The sequence below is a fragment of the Eptatretus burgeri genome, chromosome 12 (assembly GCF_056783735.1).
Source record: "Eptatretus burgeri isolate ZD-2024b chromosome 12, Ebu_testis_v1, whole genome shotgun sequence".
NCBI classification, from domain to species: domain Eukaryota; kingdom Metazoa; phylum Chordata; class Myxini; order Myxiniformes; family Myxinidae; genus Eptatretus; species Eptatretus burgeri.
Genome location: NC_140972.1, coordinates 75,385,882 through 75,398,510, shown reverse-complemented (window position 1 = coordinate 75,398,510; position 12,629 = coordinate 75,385,882). Strand labels below are relative to the sequence as shown.

The 12,629-nt window shown below is 44.0% G+C and overlaps 1 protein-coding gene across 3 annotated transcripts in view; it reads right to left on the bottom strand.

Moving 5' to 3' along the window:
- The window catches only part of LOC147015931 (secreted frizzled-related protein 5-like), a 51,951-nt gene extending 42,862 nt beyond the window's left edge, over window positions 1–9,089 (bottom strand). For 2 of the 3 annotated variants that reach the window (XM_085848566.1, XM_085848567.1), the window contains exon 1: window positions 8,233–9,089. In XM_085848566.1, the coding sequence (XP_085704692.1) occupies window positions 8,233–8,785 (553 nt within the window). In that variant the 5' untranslated portion in view covers window positions 8,786–9,089. The remainder of the gene's footprint in view (window positions 1–8,232) is intronic. The other variant, XM_085848565.1, reaches the window with a different exon arrangement.
- Between the last annotated feature and the right edge of the window lie 3,540 nt (window positions 9,090–12,629).

Here is a 12,629-nt window from a genome sequence, read left to right as displayed (position 1 = left end):
ATGTTTTCAAAATGAAAGCACAAATTTGCATCTTTGTAACCTCCACCGCTCCCCGCTCCACCTCCACCTCCACCTCCACCTCCACAATGAAAGCACATTGTTAGACACAAACAAATACAAACAGCATACCGTTATATACTGCCAAAGACTGTTCGCAGTCAGTATCTGGCATCTGCAGGCTAAAGCAGAAACTAGATCTTTGTAGTGCAGCTCATGTGATGATTGCCATGAATAATGCTTGATGAATGTCCAAATTGGAAGGAAGGGAAATTTAAAAAAATATCACTTTTTTTAATCCAAAAAAAACCCCCAACACTTTCCATAATTTCTTTCCAAAACAGTCATGTGGAAGCTTCTCCGTATATCTGAAATAATTTGGTCTCTCCGGCTTAATTTGGCATAGAATTCCAGATATCTTAAGTACAGTCTGAGCTCGCAAGCTAAGCCTCCGTGGAATGGCTCTGCTGCACACGAGAGATCGGCCAACAGGCCTCGTGGGCAACCACCTGCTGTTTGCAGGAGCAGCAAGAGATTAGCAGATTACGAGTACTGGGAGGGATCACCCAACGTAGATTAGGGCAGGAGAGATTACGAGACTGGTGTAACAGGGTGGAAAAAGGTGGCGTGGGTTGTCTCTTGCACGGCAGGTAACGAGCCACGAGAGCACAACAAAGAGGAGATGATATCACCGAACCCTCGTGATTGTAGGACCACACACTTGGGAATTTCACATCCATTTGTAAGTTCTCAGATATATGGCTTTGAAGGTTGGAAGAACACACGATGTTACTATGCCCAGCAACAGGTAGGGAGGGACTGAGATTGACTGGAATTGAACAAAGATGAATGAAAGAAAGATTAGGCAATATTGCAGACGTTGGCTCTTGTGTTTGCGGAAAAGTCAACTCAGTAAATGTTCTTGCATATTTTTGCACAGAGCGATCAAAATACACAGAGTAGCAACACTGGGGTGCATTGGGACTACCTTATTCGAGCATTAATTATTGGACAATGATATTAAGTGGCAATGTGTTGTTAATGATATTAGGGGCTAACACTTCGGCACTTACAAAGTGGTGATGCAAGTACCAAAGTGCTAGCACTTAATATAATTATGTATGTGCTAGAGGGGATGTCCAAATGCACCCCTAAGTTTCCTCAATTCAACTCGGAGGATTAACCTATTTTTTTGCATCACGTGGAACATACTTTGCATATATATTGTTCCATCATGGTAAAACAATCAGTCACTCGGCCAAAGATAAATAAATTGCAGAAATGAAGAACTATTTTGCTAACTTCTCAAGTACCACATAGCTTTAAGAGAAAACAGTGCCCCCAGGTCACTGTGATATACACATACACGTATACCCCGTGATGTGTAAATATAGAAACAGTGCCAAGAAAGTCTACACCCCCTTTCAAAATTTTAACCCTTTGTTGCCTGGAATTAAATTGCATAAAATCAGACTTTTTTCAACCTTTACTTACACATTGTAACCCACAACTTCCAAGTGAAAAACAATTCTACAAATTTCAGGAAATTAATTAAAAATATAAAACGAGAATATCTTGGTTGGATAAGTGTCCACCCCCCTGAGTTAATACTAGGTGGAAGCACCTTTGACAGCTTATTCACAGCTCTGTCTGTTGTGATAGGTCTCTACAAACTTTGCACACCTTGATTGGGCAATATTTGTCCATTCTTGTATGCAAAACTGTTCAAGCTCAGTCAAGTTGTGTGGAGATCATTGATGGACAGCAATCTTCAAGTCCTGCCACAGATTTTCTATTGGATCTAGGTCTGGGCTCTGACTGGGCCACTCAAGGACATTTATCTTTTTGTTCCTAAGCCACTCCAATGTAGCTTTGGCTGTGTGCTTCAGGTCATTGAAATGCTGAAAGGTGAACTTCCATCCAAATTTCAGCTTTCTTGCAGAGGGCAGCAGGTTTTCCTCTCCAATTTTTCTGTATTTTGCTCCAACCATTTCCCCTCTATTCTGACAAGTGCCTCAATCCCTACTGATGAGAAATATCCCCATAACATGATGCTGCTACCACCATGCTTCACAGTAGGGATGGTGTTCTTTGGGTGTTTTGCTGTGTTGGGTTTGTGCCAAATGTAACGTTTTGCATTTAGGCCAAAAAATTCCATCTTGGTTTTGTCAAACCACAAAACTTTTTTCCACATGGCTTCAGAATATCTGGAGTGGTTGCTTGCATACCTCAAACGGGACTCAAGGCGGCCGTTTTTGAGTAATGGCTTCCTTTTTGCCACACAACTGTACAGGCCAGACTTGTGGAGTGCTTGGGATATTGTTGTCACATGCACAAAGTGACCAGTCTTTGCCAAAAAGGCCTGTAGCTCTTTCAAAGTTGCCACTGGCCTCTTGGTGGTTTCTCTGATCAGTCTCCTCCTTGCTTGGTCATCCAGTTTGGATGGACAGCCTGATCTCGGCAGGGTCTTGGTGGTACCATACAAATTCCACTTCTTAATAATTGTCTTGACTGTGCTCCAAGGGATGTTCAAGACCTCTGAAATATTTTCATACCCATTCCCTGATCTGGGCCTTTCCACGACTTTGGCCCAGAGGTCTTTTGCATGCTCCTTGGTTCTCATGGTTGAGTCTTTGCTGTGAAATGCACTACCCAGCAGAGGAAACCTCCAGGAACAGCTGATTTTATTCTGAAAGAATCAAAATCACAACAATTTAACACAGGTTAGTTGGAGACCAATTAACTTGGTGTGTTATTTTGAAGGTGATTGGTTACACCTGAGCTCATTTTTACAATTGATATGAAAAGAGGGGTGGACACTTATCCAAACAAGAATTCTAGTTTTGCATTTTTAATTAATTTTCTGAAATTTGTCGAATTTGTTTTTCATTTGGAAGTTGTGGGTTATGATGTGTAAATAAAGCTAGAAAAAGTCTGGTTTAATGGAATTTCATAATTTCATTCCAGGATATAAGGCAACAAAAGGTGAACATTTTGAAAGAGGGTGTAAACTTTCTCAAGGCACTATGTGTGTGTGTATCTCCTCTAAACCATGAAACCTAGCAGTCTGAAGCTTTGCATGCATACTAAGGGAACTCCAAGGAAGTGCAAGAGTGAAAATTGGGTGTTTGGGTTAATGAACACACGTGTGTGTGTGTGTGTGTGTGTGTGTGTGTGTGTGTGTGTGTGTGTGTGTGTGTGTGTGTGTGTGTGTGTGTGTGTGTATACAAGGTCCATCTAAAAAGTAACTGGACTTACTTCACAGAAATTTTATTCCAAAAATATATTGAAATCACACCTTGTCCCCTTCAAAATAGTTTCCCTCCAGTCTCACACACTTGTCCATCCTCTTCTTCCATGCTTCGATGCACCACCGGAAGGCTTCTTCTGGAATCCTCCGGAGCTCCGTTGTCACGGCCCTTTAAATGGCCTCCACATCAGGAAATCGGGCCCCCTTGATCACCCCCTTGAGCTTGGGGAATAGTAAAAAATCACAAGGCTCCAAGTCTGGCGAATACGAGGGTTGCTCCAGAGTTGGCACGTTCCTCTCCGCCAGAAACTGTCGGATGCTCAGAGCACTATGAGCAGCGGCGTTGTCATGGTGGAGCACCCAGGCATTGTTCTCTCACAGATCCCTCCTCTTGTCCTGGACTGATCTCATGAGGTGCCGGAGGATCTCCTTGGACACGTATTTATTCACTGTTTGACCCTGTGGTAGAAACTCGAAGTGGACGATGCCCTTGATCTCAAAAAACGTGATGAGCATCACCTTGACCTTCGACTTTGACATCCTTGCTTTCTTTGGTCTTAGTGATGCCGGACTTTTCGACTGACGACTCTGTTGTTTGGTCTCGGGATCCTATTTGAATATCCACGATTCATCGCCAGTAATTACTCTCCCGAGCAGGTCTGGATCGTCCTCGAGGCGCTCGATAATGTCTTGACAGACAGTGACTCTTTTCTCTTTCTGGTCCTCGGACAACAGCTTGGGGACCATCTTTGCGTACACCTTGTGCATTTCGAGATTTTCAGTGATGATGCTCCAGACAGTGTCCTTGTTGATGGAAAGTTCCTCAGCAATCATCCGCACCATGAGTCGACGATCTGCCCGCACCATCTGCTTCAGACGCTCGATGTTGTCCGCTGTTCTGCTCGATGAAGGTCTTCCAGACAGTGAATCGTCTTCAACCTCCTCCCGTCCCTCTTCAATTTGGACAACACCATCAAAAGGCACTTGGAAACTGGAGGAAACTCTGACAGGAAGAGGTCTGGCAGACCCAAAGCCACAACACAATCAGAAGACAAGTTTCTGAGAGTCAACAGCTTGCATGATAGGCGGCTCACAGGACAGCAGCTTCAAGCACAGCTTAACACTGGTCGAAGTAAGGAAGTCTCAGTTTCAACTGTGAACAGAAGACTTTGAGCTACTGCTTTGACAGGTCGAGTGGCAGTAAGAAAGCCATTGCTAAGATAGCAAAATAAGAAAAAGAGGCTTGCCTGGGCCATGAAGCACCACCAGTGGACTACTGAAAACTGGAAGAAGGTCTTGTGGACCGATGAATCAAAACTTGAAATCTTCGGTTCATCACGCAGGGTTTTTGTATGCCATCGAGTCAGTGAAAGGATGGTTCCTCAGTGTGTGACACCAACTGCCAAACATGGAGGAGGAAGCGTGATGATCTGGGGCTCTTTTGCTGGATCCAGAGTCGGCGACTTGCGCAGAGTGACTGGCACCCTGAACCAAAAGGGCTACCACAGCGTTTTGCAGCGCCATGCAATACCCTCTGGTCTACGCCGAGTTGGTCAGGGGTTCATCCCACAGCAAGATAACGACCCAAACCATACCTCCAGGATATGTCAGAACTACCTGAGAAGAAAAGAACAAGACGGTAGGCTTCAAATCATGGAATGGCCAGCAGTCTCCAGCCTTAAACCCCATCGAGCTGGTTTGGGATGAACTGGACAGAAGGGTGAAAGCAAAGCAACCTTCAAGTGCAACACATTTGTGGGAATTTCTGCAACAGTGTTGGGAAGAACTTTCCAAACAATATTTGATTTCCATTGTCGAAAGAATGCCACGAGTATGTTCGGCTGTTATATCTGCAAAAGGTGGCTACTTTGATGAGTCAAAAATTTAGATTAAATTTTGTTCAAGAAAAAGATTCCCTGATTTCTTCTTTATCTGCAATTGTTTGTTTATTCTATGCTTTAATTTCAGAGTACATTGAAACATTAAACTGCTTAAATTTCAGTAAACACTGGAAAAATGGGGGTGTTCTAAAACTTTTGACCGGTGCTGTATAGATTGCTGGAATGTTGCGAAAGACTGTGACGCAACCCGTTCATTCAAGTTGTGTCAGTGGAGCACACAGCAGGCTCAGACCCATTACTTTTTAGACAGACCTCGTATATATATATATATATATATATATATATATATATATATATATATATATATATATATATATATATATATATATATATGTTATAATCATGTCAAGTAGTGGGCCATCTATTGACTAATGTAAATACAGTAGGATTTTGACCCCCATGCTTCATACATGTTCCTTCCCTTTCCTCCTCCTACTTCCCCCAAAAAGCATATTTCCCTTCGCTTCCTACACTCCCCACACAGCATTGTGCCCCCTTTACCTTCCTTTCTCCCCATCATCATCCCTTTTCTTCGTTTTATTAATTATATTCGCCGGTGAATAACTCGTCCTTACGCATGGGATAATCTCGTGGAATTATGTACGGGTTGATATCTGAGGAATTGACGTAAATTTTGTATGACTCTTAATCCTCTCTCCCAATGGGAGCGGTGCAATGCCATACGTATTTACTTCAAGATCATTCGGGTCCTGCCCCCACCCTGAGAAGTTTGGTTAGTGACTTAACAGTCAAGGTGGCTGGCTTAAGATCTAAGGGTCTTGAGTTCAAGACACCACCATGCCAAAATAACACCAGGTGGGTTGACTCACTTGTACATTCTTCCGAGGTCGGCAAAATGAGTGCCAGCTTACTGGGAACAATGAGCCATTCAAGTATCCTGCGTTGGCATGGCAACCCATCCAGCATTGTGTCCCCTTACCAATTAAACTGTGCCTAACGGCATGAGAAGGACCAACCATCCCCCACCGTGAACCTCCAGGACGATCATGTTTTTTTTTTTTTTAACCACCAAAAACCTTCCTGTGCACACCTTGAGTACAACCACTAGTTTTCAACGCATTCCGCCCAGTGGTTCAGGAGTGCATAAAAGTCAAACAAACAGACACTGATCGAACTATGGCATGGTTATATCAATCAAGCAAGCCCCAATCCTTCCCAGTGAGTACGGAATAAATAGATGCCCCCCAACCACAAGCAACCCGTCACGACGCGACGTACACATGGAAGCGTATGGGTAAGTCAGAAACCGTGCGGCCTGCAGCTTATGGATACTTTGATTGCACTTTATCCTGCAGAGATTTTGAGTACAGATGAAAAGCAATTGTGTAAGAGCACATTCGACACATGGGCATGTGATGCTGATAGTAAACCGATTCCTATTCCAGGCAGCAAGTCGACTTAATGTCTGGTCATGAAACTTTTTCTGGACATTCCATCCATAGCATTCACTCTAGAAGGCAAAGAAAGCAAAATGAATAAATTAGACGGTTAAAAAAATGCAAAATAGCATTCCTTTGGATTCCAAAAGGAATTTAGCTTGGTTCATCATTTGAACTAGGAAAGAGGGAGGGGAAGGTGGTGGGGGGGGGGCTGAAAGACATAGAAGAAGAAAAAACCAACAACAAATGAATTATTAAAATCTTACAAACCCAGTATAAATATAAAAAGGTTTCTCTGATATGGCATCCATGCACTTCGAGACGTTTAATGTTAATATACTATTGAGAAAAAAAAAATCTACTGTTGGGGCGACATTAATTACCTACTTAAACTCAAACAAAATAAAATTATGTGATATTAAAAAAACATGAATGTCTGTGTTGTGTGTGTTTAGAACAATGCAAGCAAAGTCGAGGCTCGTGGAGGAGCTAGAACATCGAACGGATCAGGACATAACAGAACAAAAGGAACAGTAGAAAGAGAGGCAAAACAACCTGGAAATGAGGGATTTGTAAGGAAAACTAACTGTACGTTATTTGTAGACACGATAGAATGTCAACCCAAAATTACTTTTGGAATGAAAACATAGATCAAATCAAACAGCCACATGTGATTCGAGCTAAATCCAAGCAAGGCCTCGCATGATGCCACCGGAACCATTTTTTAAGAACATTAAAGATGACAATAAATGAGGGACGTAACCCTACAACACCAAAGATCCACTGTAGGAATGTTTTGGACGACATAATGAGAGCCGTAACCCTATAAAACCAAATGAGGACACAAAGATCCTTTGCATGAACATTTAGGATGAAATAATGAGGGACGTCACCCTATAAAACCAAATGAGGACACAAATATCCTTTGCATGAATGTTTTGGATGACATGAGAGACGTAACCCTATAACACCAAAGATCCACTGTCGGATCGTTTCGGACAACATAATGAGGGACATAACCCTATAACACCAAAGGAGAACCAAAGATCCACTGTAGGAAGGTTTAAAGGGACAGAACGAGGTATGAATGAACCCTATAACACCAAAGAAGAACCAAAGATCCACTGTAGGAAGGCTTAAGAGGATGGAACGAGGTACGCAACCTGATAACACCAAAGGATTCAACATCCTCTGTACAGACGCATCGCATGCATGATACGATGCACGAACGGACATATTACAGAAAACTGCCATATCATAGACCCTGTGATGTCTTGAGCATTTTTCTTTTTCCCACCCCAGGTGTACAGGTTTACTCAAACAAAACAGTATGTAAATCCTTATCATCATCCCTGCCGTTTCCCACCCAGTAGTCAGTCAGGGTAGGAATTAGTAATTCCATGGTGCTGGTGATAACTCGCCTATTCTTCACAAAAGACACCGTGGGATCTTTAACATCCACCATTAACGACCAGTGCCGGCAGACGGGTCCACATGCTTTATGTCCTGCAGACCTGCCTGCGACACATCAGAGCGTCAGTTTATAGCTGGGTCGAGATTCAAACGCATGCTCGACAGCTGATATTAGGTGAGTTAAGCCCGATATAGGTGAAGAACAAAGAATGACTGGAATGATCAGAGCGCATGGTGACTGTAAGGGGCGGGAGCATCGGGGAGACTTTACCAGGCCTGGGTTGCTTGGTCTTGGCAAATTGCATCGTCATGCAGAGATCATTGTCCAAGGGGAAGCGGTTACAGCGCAGCATCTCAGGCCAAGGAAACCCGAAGGACTCCATGACGGGTGCGCATGAGTCTCTCACGGCCTCGCAGAGCGAACGACACGGGAATATGGGTCGGTCCAGACACACGGGTGCGAAGAGTGAGCACAGGAAGAGCTGGGTGTCTGGGTGGCAGCGGCGGGTGAGCAGTGGCACCCAGCTGCCAGCCTGCTGTAACACTTCTGGGAGGCTCTCGTGCTCCAGCAAGTTGGGCAGGCGCATGGTCGTGTAGCCCACGGATTGACACAGACGCAGGTCCGTGGGGATGGGCACACACACGGGCTGCTTCGAATAGAAACGAACTCCAGAACTTCGGGGCAGCGCAGCACCCTCAGCAGTCGCGTAGTATGTGTCAGACTGCCAGCCATAGGTGTAGTCATATTCCTGGGGATTAGCCGCGGACAACGGAATCAGGAGGAACAGCAGCAGGGTGGACTCGGAGGCGAAATGGGTCTGCATTGTGTAGAGATAGATACTAGAGTGTATGAGAACCGCGCATGCACTGACGGTCTTCAGATCAGAACCAATGCCAACACCAGCCCCTTCTATAGATGGACACCGACAGTCGATGGGCACAGCTTCAGTCCTCCCCAGGTGACTAGTGAGTAACGGCAGTAGTCTGTGCTCACCTGGAGCAGCAATATGTTCTTTACCTGTGCCTTAAGGAAATCACAAGGAAAAAAAAAATCCTTCCTTCGAGCAGGCCAACGATCGATGGACCCACTAATGAGCGGTAACCACAAAACCATACCGCCCCCAGCCTTAGCGTTGCTTTTAAATAGACCAGAGACGCCTGCGTGGAACCAACCGGCAACTGGGCTTGGAGTTGGACAGCCAATCAGAGCGAGGGTCTGACAGTGCCCCGCCCTGACGCTTCCCTGGACATGCTTGCCACATGGCCCTGAACCTGAGAAGCGAACAGTGGATGAAGAGACCAGACGTTTAACCACATCATAGATGTTAATATCTGAGTTGGCAGTAGAGCTTGTCGAACTGAATATAACCAACTGCATGAGAGTTGAGAGTTCAAGATTATTTTTTTTCCATCACTTGTCCAGGAGTTTTGACCTTTTTGCTTTAGTTTTCCTTCAAAGTATCAAAGCACCACTTTGAAATGTTAATAAGTACCGATAACCAATTAATATGACGGTAAAGTATACGTTTAGCCATTTCGCCACGCAAAAAGAATAGAGAAGCGTCGACATTCGGACCGTCGCGAGTTCGATTTCGACATGTTGCAGACGATGGAATGGAAGGTTGCCACTTCCCCAGGTCAAAAAACCAGTAAAGACCAGTAGCTTACTGGTCAACTGGTACCAGTTGAAAACCAGTAGCCAACTGGTACCAGTAAAGCCAGTTGGTTTCTTACTGGTTTTAATATGGAAATTGGAATAGAGTGATATATTACCAGTTGAAATACAATTGTATTTAACTAACTGGTATCAACTGGGACCAGTACATTGCAACTGGTATCAACTGGAACCAGTAAGACTTTAACTGGTACAAATATGAGCTACTGGTTTTTTCAACTGGGAAATTGGAATTCTGACTGAATTTAACTGGTACCAGTTGAAACCAATAGAGACCAGTTAAAGACCAATTAGAACCAATAGAGACCAGTTGAAAATGTGTACTGGTTTTAACTGGTTTTTCGACCTGGGTCGTTACGTAATATAAATTGGTGGTTACATTTGCATTGCGGTGTTGTGCCTTGGCCTCGACTCTGGAGAATCGTGAAAAGTTGCTTCTTTGTATACAAAACATGTGCTCATGGAAGAGTGAGGTTACAGAGAGCAGAAAGCAATGTTGCACTGATAGTGGCTCACCAGGGCAATGAGGGGGCACAAGGGGAAGAACAAATGGAAGGAGAAGGACAGAGAAGATGAAAGGAAACTTAGCAACTTGCAATGGACAATGGTGTAGAGGGGGAGGGTTTATGAGGATAGAAAAGATCATGGGTATAGGGATGGAGGATGACTTGGAGGTTGAGGTCGTGATGTACTGCCAAGTTGAAGCCATGGAGGGAGGAGTGCGATTGAAAAGACTGAGGAAGGTGGCTGCACAAGTGGGAGAAGTAACGAACAAAGGAGTGGAGGTGAGCAGTTAGAGCCTGGATTTTGGGAGGTTCACAAGAATGGAAGTTCCTGAACTGAATGCGTGAAACCTGCAGGAACTGGGCAGGGACGGAGGGATTAAAGAGCAGAGGGAGCAAGACTGGAGTTGGTGGTGTAAAACAGAAAGGCCACAATTTAATCTGCGATGAGGGATCAATCGACCCTTTACGTCGGCTTGTTTGTGGGAATTGCTCACAAAGAAACAGAAGTGAAGTGGAGTTTGGACGATGATTGAAATGGTCGCATTGCATTGCAGGAAAACGTATTTTGCATGTTGCACAAGGCTGCTGGTTAGCATCAATGGCTGAAGGGCTCAGTTGTGCTGCTGATGCAGTGCCCTCTGTAGGTAAGAGCAGGAATTTGTAATTTGTTCAGGGTGCCTATGATAGCTTGCCTACTCTTCGTGAAAGGCACCATAGGATCTTTAACATCCACCAACTAATGCCAGCAGACAGGACATCCATCTGAGGGACAGCAGATGAATTGATAAATCACCCTGCTTGCGAAGCACCAGCATGACAGTTCATAGCTGGGCCAAGATTCGAACCCAAGCCAAACAGCTTCGAGGCCATCCTGCTAGCCCTAAGCAGTAAAACTCATGCAGTGGTCGATTTAACTTTGTGAGGGATCATGGTAGAAACAAAGTATCAGATGATGATGATAACAATACAAAGTGTCGCTTGAAGAAGTACAATGACATGTTCCAAATTCCTTTCGGTGTTTGACATTGCTCTGTCCCTCATGGTCGCTGTATTTTCTGCACCATCAGGGTTTCATCAGATATGCCAAAAGAGTGATTCAGAGGGTGTAACTGGAGAATCGCTTAAATCCTTCATTGTAAGGAGTGATCCTTATTCTGGGAGAAGCATTCACTCACTCGTACATAATTCATTTCGACCGGAGAACCCCCCCAATACATAACGGTTGATTACACCTGCCGGGAATGGGGTTATCATTTACAAAAACAAGACATTTCAGATTTGTCGACATTTCGTTTTGATCATTAAGCAATTAATTCCAGTATGCTGCAAAACTTATGATAGTAATTATACAGTGTTTGCATTTAATGGAAACACTGGAAATGCAGAATGACATCACAGGTGTGGATTGAAGTCCTGCAATAAGACAATCCCAACATTAAACCTTGAATAAATCATAACTCAATTATCAAACAAGTACATTGTGCATAGCAGGTAGTGAGTGACACATACAAACAGGGAAATTCCCATGCACACGTGTATAACTAACACACACACACACACACACACACACACACACACACACACACACACACACACACACACACACACACACACACACACACACACACACACACACACACACACACACCTAAGCTGTCTAGCCTGGGTTCGAATCCTAACCCAGCTATAAACTGCCATGCTGGTGTTTCACAAGTAGGGTGATTCATCGCAATGTGTGTGTGCCATCCCTTGGATGGATGTTGAACATCTGCTGGCATTAGTTGGTTGACGTTGAAATTTGATTCAGCAAGAAGAAACGTTATCTTCCAGGCATGAACACTTACATTTACCGTAAAGCTTCAAACTCAAGAGCAAATCATATGCCAGCGTTAAAAAGGGAACCTGCTCCAGATTTCGATATGAACATCTGAAGAGTGTCACTAACGTCACCCTGACGAGGCTCGGCATGCCTGTGCACGAGGACATGTTCATGAAGGTCCACGAACGAGATACTCTTAAATGATGCAAGATGCGCCAACGTTACATTTTCCAATATATCATGACAAATAACCAATGAGAAAATGCATCAATGTATCTTTCATCTATACACACGGCTCATTAAACTTTATTTTGACTTGGAGTGTCTTGAACTACTGTGAGCATCTCGTTCGTATAACTTTTTGATCGCTCACTTATGCAGATTTGAATAAACGGAGATGTAAGAATCTGTTTGAATGCTTCCAGAATGAGCTTTCCTCTTTGCTGCCAATTCGTCAAAAAAGGGTCTTGGAGTTATTTTTTTTTTCGACTTGTCACAAAAGGCATTGTCTATACGTGTTAGGAAGGTGACAAGCTACATTATTTTGTGTCGAGAGGATGGACAGCATGAAAGATACCCCGAGCGATGGGACTGTGTGCTCCTTCAGGAGAACAGGAGGCCCGAGAGATACGAATCCACGACACAACCTTCTGCTATTACTCTCGTGT